The sequence below is a fragment of the Bos mutus genome, chromosome 4 (assembly GCF_027580195.1).
Source record: "Bos mutus isolate GX-2022 chromosome 4, NWIPB_WYAK_1.1, whole genome shotgun sequence".
Lineage (NCBI taxonomy): Eukaryota > Metazoa > Chordata > Mammalia > Artiodactyla > Bovidae > Bos > Bos mutus.
The window spans coordinates 18,290,856-18,303,303 of record NC_091620.1 but is presented as its reverse complement, the minus strand read 5'-3'; the positions used below and the strand labels follow the sequence as shown (position 1 = coordinate 18,303,303).

The window sequence follows — 12,448 nt, the reverse complement described above, 5'->3', positions numbered from 1 at the left end:
TTCCTAGCCTGACTCTGCCTGAATCCAAGGCACCATCTGGTTCTCTTCCGCATTCTTTCTCAGCCCTAGTCTTCCCCCACAGGTCTTGTGGATTCTGGAGTCACACAAACCCCGAGATACCTGATTAAAGCAAAAGGACAGCGAGGGACCCTGGGATGCTCCCCTGTCTCTGGACACCTCTCCGTATACTGGTACCAACAGGCCCTGGGCCAGGGCCCCGAGTTCTTCGTTGAGTATTACAGGCAGGAAGTGAGGGGAGAAGCACAGCTCCCGAAAAGAATCTCAGGAAAACAGTTTAGTGACTCTGGCTCTGAACTGAACTTGAGCTCCTTGGAGCTGATGGACTCAGCCGTGTATCTCTGTGCCAGCAGCCAAGACACAGCCCTGCATGATCAGGTGCTTCTGGGACAAAAACACTCCTGCCCCAGCTCAGGAAGTGGTGCCCGTGTGTCAGCTGCCAACCTGCCAAGCCCAGTCCTGGTGGAGCGATAGACTTTCCCAGACATTTACTTCTTGGTATGTTTTAATGCTCACTAAAGTCATCAAAATAAGTATTATTTTAACTGTTTGTACATCTGAGGGGACATGAGTTGCCCATATCTCATATTTCATAAGTGTTATAGCTAGCATCCCGGCGCAAGTTTCTTCTCAACAGCCGTGGTCCCCTCGCTCATGGAACTATCTCTGTACAAGCAAATTACATATACCCGTTGTGCTGTGTGTAACAAGATACAGTTTGGGGCTCTATGATATGAACTGTTACTCAGTGAATGGCAGCCACACTTCACAAAGAGGTATTCCCATGAGAGGGACATCTCAAATAAAAACTGAGCATTTTTCATCACCCTGGCATCTGCACCTCCCTCCACGTCCCTCCTGCATCCTTTGTGGCTAAACGTCATCCTGTGCTGGGCACCCAATTCTCTCCACCCAGGAAGGTGAGTCACCGGCCTGAGGGGGCTCTGCTTGCTCCCTCTCCCCAACACGGGAATCACGGGCTGCCCTGAACATGAGGGAGCTGTACCTGCGTTTGACAGGTGGACCGTCTGTCAGTGAATTGATTAGAAGCAGACCAAACAAATTCCTCAAATGCTGATGAGCCTGCGATGAGGTTGGGAGCAGAAACCTGGAGAAACATGGTAGGTGGAGGGACAGGCTCAGGACTGTGGTCAATGTTGCGGAAATGGAGCCTTGAAATGCTGCTGCTGCTGCTGCTAAGTCGCTTCTGTCGTGTCCAACTCTGTGTGACTCCATAGACGGCAGCCCATCAGGCTCCCCCGTCTCTGGGATTTGCCAGGCAAGAGTACTGGATTGGGGTGCCATTGCCTTCTCCTCTTGAAGAGCTCTTGGGACACATATCATAAAGGGCAGCAGGATGCTAGAAGGATTCCCCAGGATTCAAAACTCCAGAAACATGTAGATAAATACAAGTAATATACACGTTAATGAAGATTTATTTCTGGACTAGAACATCCAAATAGTTTAATCACTTTAACATTTACGGAAAAAAACTTTAACACATACAGAAATGTTACAGCAACGTGTGAGGCTTTTGTCCGTTATCTGGATGGGTGTCCGGGTTGTGAATTTATCTCTCAGGTTCATTTCTGATTTGATTCTCTGGGGGAAGGGGCGTGGCTCACTGAGTGACAGTTTGGCTCCGGGGCCTGGCAGGGACAGTGACATCTCAGAAGGACTCCCTGGAGAGCCCCTCTCCCCTCTCATCCACCCTCAGACCAGAGGGCCCTACGCCTGCCCCGCCCCCACCATGAGCTCCTGCCTCCTGGGCTGTGTGGTCTTCTGTCTCCTGCAGGCAGGTGAGTCCTGGGGGGCAGGGTCCCCTTCGGGGTGCCAGCACTAAGCCTGTCTGCTGTGACTGCAGCATCGGTCCTCCTTCTCCACAGGGGCGGTGCATGCTGGAGTCACTCAGAACCCCAGATTCCAGGTCGTGAGGACAGGACAGAACGCGACACTGAGATGTTCTCAGGATCTGGGTCATAACTACATGTCCTGGTACCGACAAGACCTGGGACACGGGCTGAGGCTGATCCATTACTCAGATGGTGCGCACACTAGCGAGCCAGGAGACGTGCCCGATGGGTACAGCGTCTCTAGATCAAACAAAGAGAACTTTGCTCTCACGCTGGAGTCTGCCAACCGCTCCCAGACATCTGTGTACTTCTGAGCCAGCAGGTACTCCACAGCGCTGCGTGGCCACCTCCTCTCTGTGCAAAAAGACCGCTGAGGGCCCCATGCAGGCTCCCAGCACCGGGAGCCTCAGGGCTTTGCAGACCGTGTGCCTGCAGTGTGACCCTGGGTGTGTGGACTAGGTTGGCCTGAGCCTCACTCCCGGGCCTCGGGGCCATGTGTCCTCATTGATCTCTGTATTTCCTCTGCATCCTCCATGTGAACCAGGAAGAAGCTTCTCCAGGTCATATTCCTTGTCATCACCTGAGCCTGAGACCTAGCAGGAAGGTTGTTGGTAAACTAGATACATCTAGACACTTGTCTCACCTCAGGCAGCTCATTTCTGTCTTTCTGGAACGTTCTCCCCTAGCCTGGCTCTCACATGGTCTCTGCTCTTGTCCACCTTTCCCAGGCGGGCAGGACATTCCTCTCCCTACCTCCCTGCATCAGCTCCCTGCCCTCTCTACTACAGCCACAAGCCCCTCCCTCATCTGGGTCAGGTCCATTTCCCAAGTCTCAGGGATGCTTTTAAAAAGGCCTCTCCGTGCAGTCTGTTTTAAGCAACATGTATGGACTCATGAAAAAGAAACAAACTTTAGTTAATTACGTATCATCCCCAAACACACGTGAGTCCATTTGAAGGGGACAGATTGCCTTTGTGTGTTCTTGACACGCACCCCTCTGCCCCCCAACATCCTTAGCATCTCACCTAACCTAGGCCAGGTTGGCACCACCTGGCACCCTCATCAAAATCTTCTCAAAGTCAAAATATATCCTGTATCACCCCATTATATCACGATTTTATAAGTGCAGAAATAATTGAGTCCACATTTATAAAACTTCTTTAGAAAAAGTATACATGGAATTTGATAATGCTTAATTTAAATAGGAAATCTCAACATATATGCCTCTGATTAACCAGAAGTAGTTATGAAGACATGTTTGCAGGCAGATTCACTTGAGATCCTTTGAGCATTTATTTTATGATCATATATTTCCATCTTTAGCTAACTACCATCATTGTACTGGTGAAGCAATTATTTCCTTCTTAGTAATACGGTCAGATCATACAGGATTCTACCTCTAGAGGCTAAGAGTGGATTTGAAAATCAACCCTAATGAGCCAGGCTAGAAAGGCAGTAGAACAGATGTGTGTGTGTGTGTGTGTGTGTGTGTGTGTGTGTGTGTGTTCACACCCTTGCTTTAAACAGATGCTGCTCATCCATGAGGCCCTCGACCTTTGGCCACGTGGAGGCATTGTGTTTCCACGGTAAGCATGGTGTTTGGGGAGGGCTTAGGAGTCACCTGGGGAGGGCAGCTTAAGGCAACCTTGGATACATGCCTGCATCTGGGAGCAGGTTTGAGTTCCCTGAATGGTCCCGGGGCACATACAGCCAGCACAGACTCCTCACTGCCCAGGGGAGTGGGTACCTACCTGGAGTTTCAGGATGTGCCCAGGGGGCTGTCTCCTCGAGCAGCATGGCAAGGGGAGGGTGAGAGGTTGGGGTATCTGGTGAGGGCTGGATGATGAGTGTCTGGCAGGGTCAGAGAGAGCAGAACAAGACATGTTGTGGGCCCATGGACCAGGGGATGAAACTCACCTCACACCCACCCTTTGCTGAGGGGTGTCAGGACAGGGAATGGCATAGAGGAGCCAGCCCTGGGTCAGCCTGCAGAGACACAGAGCAGGGACACCATAGGCAAATGCTCCAATCAGGGAACAGGAAGGTCAGCACTTTACACCACTCATCCCAGGAGCCCTGCCTCCAGCCAGCAGCAGTCCTGGGTCCTGATGCTGCCATGGGCTCCAGGCTCCTCTGCTGTGTGACTCTCTGCCTCCTGGGAGCAGGTGAGTCCTGGACACAGTGTGGGAGCTTCTGAGATGTCTTTGCCTCCCTGAGATAGAAGCGTGGCGATGAGGGCTGCAGCAGGAGGCTCCCCTGTGCTCTGCCCTCAGCTTCCTTCTGTCTCCTCCCCGACAGGCCTGGTAGATTCTGAAGTCACCCAGACCCCCAAATACCTGATCAAATCAAGAAAGCAGCAAGTGACTCTGAGATGTTCCCCTGAATCTGGACACCGCTATGTATCCTGGTACCAACAGGCCCTGGGCCAGGGCCCCCAGTTCCTCATTCTGTATTATGATGGGAAAGTGCGTACAAAAGGAAACATGCCTGATCGATTCTCAGGTGAACAGTTCAGTGACTCTCGCTCTCAGATGAACCTGAGCTCCTTGGAGCTGACAGACTCAGCCGTGTATCTCTGTGCCAGTAGGCAAGACACAGTGCTGCCTGATAAGGAGCCTCTGGGACAAAAACACTCCTGCCCCAGCTCAGGAAGTGGTTGCCGGGCATCGACTGCCAGCCAGTGAGACCCAGGCCCTGGTAAAGTGGACAGCCTTTCCTAGACATTCTTTCCTGAAATTTTTTAATGCTCAAAATGATATTGCAAGATAAGTATTATTTTATCTGCTTATTTATCTAAGGGGAATCGGCCTGCCCAGCCCTCATATTTCGTAACCGTTAGAGCAAGGAATGCTGCTCAAGCCTGTCCTTATCACTTGTGGTCCTCACCACCCCCCAGTTGACCCCTGCCAGGAATGGTACGTCACCCAGGCCTGTGACGTGTGGTCGTGCTCTGGGAAACCAGCACATCAGGAGGTCACCACAGATTCAGCGTCATGTAACCAGGAATAGCTGTATAATTTTTAGGGTCCCTGGTTTCAAATACCACTGAGAATCTGCAGAGAGCAGAGCACTGCAGCATGTGTGGGGGCTTCTATGTGTGGGATGATGCACAACAAGATAAGAGTTTGAGGAGCTCTGTGATATTTGTTACTCAATTAATGCAATCCCCACTTCACAAGGAAGCATTCCCATGGAATGGATGTCTCACCTAAAATCAGAGCACTTTTCCTTTAACCTGGAGTCTGCCACCTCTCCCTGCATCCGTCCCACATATACGTTCCTTTGTCACCTGCTTGTGTGTATGTGAGTGTTTAGTTGCTTCCGTCGTGTTTGACTCTTTGTGACCCCATGGACAGTAGCCAGTCAGGCTCCTCTGTCCATGGGATTCTCCAGGCAAGAATAGTGGAGTGGGTAGCCATGTCCTCCTCCAGGGGATCTTCCCAACCCAGGGATCAAAATTGCGTGTCTTATGTCTCCTGCATTCGCAGGCAGGTTCCTTACCATTCTCATAATCTGAGAGAAGCCCAGGTCATCCGTGGTGCTGGGCAACTGGCTTCTCTCCACAAAGAACGGCGAGTCCCAAGCTGGACGTGGTTCCGCTTGCTCTTCCCCTTCCCCCTTTCAGAAACTGCAAGCCCTGTGTCCAGTGAACAGGATGGGAATGTAGATGCATCTGGCAGGGGACCCGTCTGTTGGTGAATTGATAAGAAATAGAGCCAAAAGATTCCTCAAGTGTGGATAAGTCTGACCTGTGGTTGGGGAACCAGATGCCAAAAGAATCATTGCAGGTAGAAGGACACCAACAGGACTGTGGTTAATTAACGAAAGTAGAAACGGACAGTCTCCCAGGTGGCGCTAAAGTGAAAGAAAGAAAGAAGGTGAAGTCGCTCAGTTGTGTCTGACTCTGCGATCCCATGGACTGTAGTCTACCAGGCTTCTCTGTCCATGGGATTTTCCAGGCAAGAGTACTGGAGTGGGTTACCATTTCCTTCTGCAGGGGACCTTCCTGATTCTGCCTGCCAATGAGGGAGATGTAAGAGACTTGGGTTCGATCCCTGGGTCTGGAAGATCTCATGGAGGAGGAAATGGCAACCCACTCCAGTATTCTTGCATGGAGAATCCCATGGACAGAGGGGCCTGGTGGGCTACAGTGCACGGGGTCACAAAGAGTCAGACATGACTGAGCAACTAACACTTACCTAGACACTTGAAGATGTATTTGGGATTCATGAGTCATAAAGGGCAGCTGGAAGCCCAAAGGATTTTCCTGAGATTCAACACTACAGAAATATGCAGGTAAAAGTAATAAAAGTATGAATGAAGAATTATCTCTAGAAAAAGTGAATAAAGTTGCAAACTGTTTACAGAAAGGTTACAACAACTTGTAAGGCTCAAGTCCATTGATCTGGACAGGTTTCCCTGTTGTGAACTCTTCACTTAGGTTCATTTCTGATTTGAGCCTCTGGGGGAAGAGGCGTGGCCCCCTGACTGACTGGTTGGCTCTGGAGCCTGGCAGGGACAGTGACATCTCAGAAGAACTCCTGGAGAGCCCTTCTCCCCTCTCATCCACACTCAGACCAGAGGGCCCTCCACCCGCCCTGCCCCCGCCATGAGCCCCTGCCTCCTGGGCTGTGTGGTCTTCTGTCTCCTGCAGGCAGGTGAGTCCTGGGGGGCAGGGTCCCCTTGGGGCTGCCAGCACTAAGCCTGTCCGCTGTGATGGAAGCATCAGTCTTCCTTCTCCACAGGGGCGGTCCATGCTGGTGTCTCTCAGGACCCCAGATTCCAGGTCGTGAAGACAGGACAGAACGTGACACTGAGATGTACTCAGGATCTGTACCACGACAGTATGTACTGGTACCGACAAGACCTGGGACTCAGGCTGAGGCTGATTCGTTATTCATCTTTCACTGACACCACGTACAAAGGAGACATGCCTGATGGCTACAGCGTCTCCAGATCAAGCACAGAGAACTTCCCTCTCACGCTGGAGTCCGCCAACCGCTCCCAGACATCTGTGTACTTCTGCACCAGCAGTACTCCACAGCGCTGCAGGGTCACCTCCTCTCTGTGCAAAAAGATGGGGGAGGCCCTTGTAGGCTCCTAGCACTGGGAGTCTCAGGGCTTTGCTGCCACGTGCCTTCAGTGTGACCCTTGGTGTGTGGTCTGTACTGGCCCGGATCTCACTCCAGGCCTTGCGGACACATGTCCACCATCCATCTCTGTCTTTCTCTGCATCCTCCCTGTGATCCAGGAAGATGCTTCTCTAGCTCCGACTCCTGGTCAGCACCTGAGCCTGAGACCTCCAGGAGGGAAGGTTATGGGAAATCAAATATGTCTAGACCCTCTTGTCTCTCCCTGGGCACCTCATTGCTGTCTTTCTGAAACTATTCATCAACCTGGCTTTCATGTGGTTTCTGATCTTGCCCATCTTTCCAGAGGGGACAGAGTGTTTCCACCCTTCATCTCTCTGGCTTCAGCTCCCCAGTCCTCTCTTCTCCAGTCACGCTGCTCCTCCGTCACCTGGGTCATGTCCCTTCCCATCTCAGAGACTCCAAAAATGCATCCTGTGCCCTGCGGAGGGGTCCTGCCTTTCCTAGTGATTAACTCCTACCTGTGATCCCATTCAAGGTCCCACTGTGTGTTCAGGCACATCTGGGTACAGCTGTTTCCCAGATGAACTGTGAGCACAGATGGGATGTCTTTCTTCTGACTTTTGAGTCCTAGATTATGAACTTTTCTCTCCTGGATGTGGTCTCCATCTACTCAGAAGCAGGACTCTGTCTCCCGTGTGTGTCTCCTCCTTGAGCTCCTGTGATGATGGAGCTGCATGGGCGCTGGGACAGCTGATCAGTGTAACAAGACCAGTGGAGACAGTGGGATGTAACATCACCTCTGAGTGCCCTCCTGGATTCAGGTCAGTAAAGACACAGAGCTACAGTGTCCCCCTCCTAGACTCTACAGCCTTACTCTCCACCCCTCACTCATCTCTGGTCCTGCTCCCTCCTCCTCCGAAAGAGAGGATGTTTGTAATGACCGTTAGCCTGTGAACAAATGACTTTTGAACAAGCAGATGCTCTGATGGCAGTGAAAGTGAGAACTACATTACTTTTGCAACATAGCCTCCTAGGTTTCCAGAAAAACAGAATTGTTACTGTATTGATATATTCCACACCAGTGTTTTAAAGGTCAGTGAAATTGGGTCTTCTGTAAAGAAGCTCTGAGGAAACTGTGTTTTAACGAGTGGTGACTTAGACGAATGTGAGGCTCTGCTGAGGGCTGTGGAGACATGAAGCTGCATGGAGATTGAGGAACACAGAGAGGGCAATTGGTCTGTGGCCCGCAGAAGGGAATAGAAGCTTTCAGCCGAGGTCTCTTCCCGGGGCATCATTTCACCCCTTGTGTCTCTGAATATGTCAGTGACTTCATTAGGCTTCTTGGGCCAAATCAAGTGGACCCCTCCATTGCCCACCCTTGCCTACGAAGTGAATACCATGGAGCCTGTATGACTGTGGGACCATGGGCGGGGTGCTGGGCTGGGTCAGAAATAGGGGTCCTCATGGCAGACCGTGATGTGCAGGTAAGACAAAGAATTCACCACCTGGTGTCTGGCTTTGGGGGCTTCCCAGGTGGGACTAATGATAGAGAACCCACCTGACAATGCTGGAGACTTAAGACACAGGTTCGATCTCTGTGTAGAGAAGATACCCTGGAGAAGGGAATGGTAGCCCACTCCAGTATTCGTGCCTGGGAAATCCCATGGACAGAGGAGTCTGGGAGAATAGGGTCGCAAAAAGTCAGGCACAACTGAAGCGACTTAGCGTGCACACATCTGACATTGGAGGTGCTGTTGACCCTCTGAGTGAAAGTGCCCTGCAGGCGAGGGGAGATGGAGGATGAGAAGATTAATGTAGAGATGCAGCAACATGTGAGCCCTGTGGGAAGGCAGCCCTAAAACCCACACATTGCTTGTGTTAAAAGGGAAGCTTGCGCGCGTGCGTGCTAAGTCACTTCAGTCGTGTCCAACTCTTTGCAACCCTACTGACTTTAGCCCGCCAGGCTCCTCTGTCTAAGGGATTCTCCAGGCAAGAATACTGGAAGGGGTTGCCATGCCTTCCTCCAGGGGATCTTTCTGAAACAGGGATCTAACCCATGTTTCCTGGGGCTCCTGCATCCCTGGCAGATTCTTTACTGCTGAGATACCGGGGAAGCCCAAAAAAGGGGAGATTATAAATATTTAAATTAGTCATCTATGTATGTTATAATATTGGGCTGGCCAATACGTTCGTTCGGGTTTTCTCGTAACATTTTATGGAAAATCTCGAACGAATGTTTTGGCCAACCCAATGTAAATTACATGTCCCTGAAGTCATGGGCATTGACAGAGGCAGTGATGTCACCATGGGAGCTGCCCTATGGGGACAGGTAACAGGCCTCCACCACCACCGCCACCACCCCCGCTCATGCTCACAAGAACCCTTGCTGGTGAACTTCCCGTTGCTGCTCTGTCCCTGCCATGGGCTCCAGGCTCCTCTGCTGGGCGACCCTCTGTCTCCTGGGGGTGGGTGAGTCCTCAGCAAACCAAGTGGTTCCAATGTATTTGTGTGTGTGGGGAGTGGTAAGGCTCTACCTGACTGTCCCCCACTTCTGTTCCCACAGGTCACACAGGAGCTGGAGCAGTGTCCCAGTCCCCCAGGCACAGGGTTGCAGGGAGGGGCCAGACTGTGAATCTTAGGTGTGACCCAATTTCTGGTCATGTTTCCCTTTATTGGTACCGACAGACCCTGGGGCAGGGCCCAGAGTTTTTGACTTACTTTCAAAATGACCAAGGAATAGACAAATCAGGGATGCCTAAAAACCGGTTTTATGCTGAGAGGCCTGAGAAAACGTACTCCTATCTGAAGATCCAGCCAGTGGAGCCCGGGGACTCAGCAGTGTATCTCTGTGCCAGCAGCCCAACCACAGTGCGGCACAGTCACCTCCTTCCTGTTCACAAACCTCATCCTTCTCTCTCCTTGCAGCTCCCAGAGCCCCTAAATAGGTTGTTTTTTGCTTTCCACTCACCAATATGTGGCGCTAGTGGTAAAGAATTTCTGCGCAATGCAGAAGACCCCGGTTCCAGCCCTGGGTCAGTAAGATCCCCTGGAGAAGGGAATGGCTACCTGCTCCAGTATTCTTGTCTGGAAAGTTCCTTGGACAGAGGAGTCTGATGGGCTATAGTCCATGAGGTCATAAAGAGTAGGCACAACTGAGCACACACACACACACCCCAACAAAAAGAGGTAGATTTGGACTCAGCTGTTCTTTGGATAGAAATAGACCATAGACTAACTCCTGAGATACTGCAGCGGTAAATGTTAGTGGATAGAAATCATTAAGGCTCACTGGGTTCTAGCAGTCTCAGGGCCAGCTCAGGGCTCCAAGGCACCGACCACAGGCTTCCATGGGACCTGCAGGTGTTTGCCCACACACGCAACTTTAGCTGCCTGTGTTCATAGTGAGTTCCCCTGCGGTTGCTGTTGGCAACTGGAAAGTTTTCAACTACCTCCTCAGGCATAGTCTTTGTTCTAAAGCCTCTTCCATCCCTGTCACAGGTGGAACTAGCCGTGATGAACCTGACTGCCAATGCAGGAGACTTAAGAGACTTGGGTTTGATCCCTTGGTTGGGAAGATCCCCTGCAGGAGGGCCTGCGACCCACTCCAGTATTCTTGCCTGGAGAATCCCATGGCCAGAGGAGTCTGGCGGGGTACGTTCCATAGTGTCGCACAGAGTCGGACACGACTGAAGCGACTGAGCACACACGTCCCTGTTATATTGCAAGTTTTCCACAATATAGCATCAAGCCTGTCGTCCTGTTTGAAGTAAAATCCTTACTACTTCTGTGCCAGTTAGTTGACAAAGACAGTGTTGAAAACAGTAAGACTTTATTTCCTTTGCCTCATTTAAGCAACCCACTTTCTCTATTTTGTTTTCATGTTTTCACTGCTGCAGTCCTGACAGTTAGACTAAAGCGTACTTTCACAACCTCTCCAGTTTCATCCTGATTCCCTGAATAAATTTGTTCTCTAGAGGTTGTTGTAATTCACACCCTAGGCTTTTGATTTGAAATACTTTCCCTGAGGTCTTTAACTCAAGAAGACACGATATTTTCTAATGCTTCTATTCCTTTTTATGTGTTTGCTATATTACATATTGTTATACATATTGGTTATAAATATAAATACCTATATTGTAAATAACACCTTCTATCCATCTTCACCCACAGATGAATCTATGAAATCTAAAGCCCTGGTCAGAGTGGATGTGATTATGGGTCATGGTTTCTGGGAGTCTGAAGAGATAACCAGATAACTCTGGTGGGTAGGATGGTAAAGAACCCATCTGCAGTGCAGAAGACCTGGGTTCGATCCCTGTCTTGAGAAGGTCCCCTGGAGAAGGGAATGGCAATCCACTCCAGTATTTGTGCCTGGAGAATACCATGGACAGAGGAGCCTGGCAGGCTACAGTCCTTGGAGTCCCAAAGAGTGGGACAGGACTGAGCTACTAACACTTTAACTTTTCAAAAGGTAACCCAGCTGCAAGACTGGGATTGAATGGCATAGCCTCGGCCATGATAGGGGTACCCTGAGCCTTGCATAGCAGGTAAAGGGAATGACAGTTGCCCTAAATCCACTTATTATTAACTGTAGTCACTCGGTACACCAAGGTTTTTCCCAAGAGCATGAGTGCCCAGAGGAGGGAGTTTTCCTGGACTTTGACTGTGGTATCCACAAAGCTTTCCTGGCTCTGGGGAGCAAGGAAGGTCAGATACACACGAGAATTCCCTACTCTAGCACTCCCATTTGAAGGACTCCCTTTCCAGATTCTGGTCTTCAATTTTTCCCCCCATTTTCCCATCTTTGCCACATGAACCTGGCAGATTCAGCTTCCTTATAATACTATGTTGCACCACCGTTTTCATATCTTCCAACTCCACTGCTTCTTCCAGAACCATCTGTTCCCTCCCTGCTGCTCAAATTGGCACAGTGTTCAAGTTGATCATTTAGTGGAGACTGTTCCTGGCTGATCTCAATTCCGTCCATCCTTATCTCCCCATGACATACTGTTCTTCCGTGATGACTTATGGCTTTATAAGACGTTCTTTTTTGTTCTTACATTCCAAGTTTACTTTTTATTCAGACACAATTGACCCCATCTCAAAGGCAATTTCATTATCTCCTCAGTCCTTTGCTGATCTATATTTTGGAGTTAACACTGATTGTCTTTTTTTTTTTTTTTTTTTTTAGCAGTTTTGTGAGAAACGCTGGGCTGGAAGAAGCACAAGCTGGAATCAAGATTGCCAGGAGAAATATCAATAACTTCAAATATGCAGATGACACCACCATTATGGCAGAAAGTGAAGAGGAACTAAAAAGCCTCTTGATGAAGGTGAAAGAGGAGAGTGAAAAAGTTGGCTTAAAACTCAACATTCAGAAAACTAAGATCATGGCATCTGGTCCCATCACTTCATGGCAAATAGATGGGGAAAGAGTGGAAACAGTGTCAGACTTTATTTTTTGGGGCTCCAAAATCACTGCAG

The 12,448-nt window shown here is 50.1% G+C and overlaps 2 gene segments (V, D, J or C); both read left to right on the top strand.

Annotated features, from left to right (window-relative positions):
• Positions 1-4,102: 4,102 nt before the first annotated feature.
• Positions 4,103-4,555, top strand: LOC138987562 (T cell receptor beta variable 5-1-like). The segment is given in 1 exon segment: positions 4,103-4,555. A coding segment is annotated over 1 exon segment (453 nt).
• Positions 4,556-6,158: 1,603 nt separating this feature from the next.
• Positions 6,159-7,067, top strand: LOC102282897 (T cell receptor beta variable 6-4-like). The segment is given in 2 exon segments: positions 6,159-6,529; positions 6,617-7,067. Coding segments are annotated over 2 exon segments (408 nt in total).
• Positions 7,068-12,448: the final 5,381 nt, after the last annotated feature.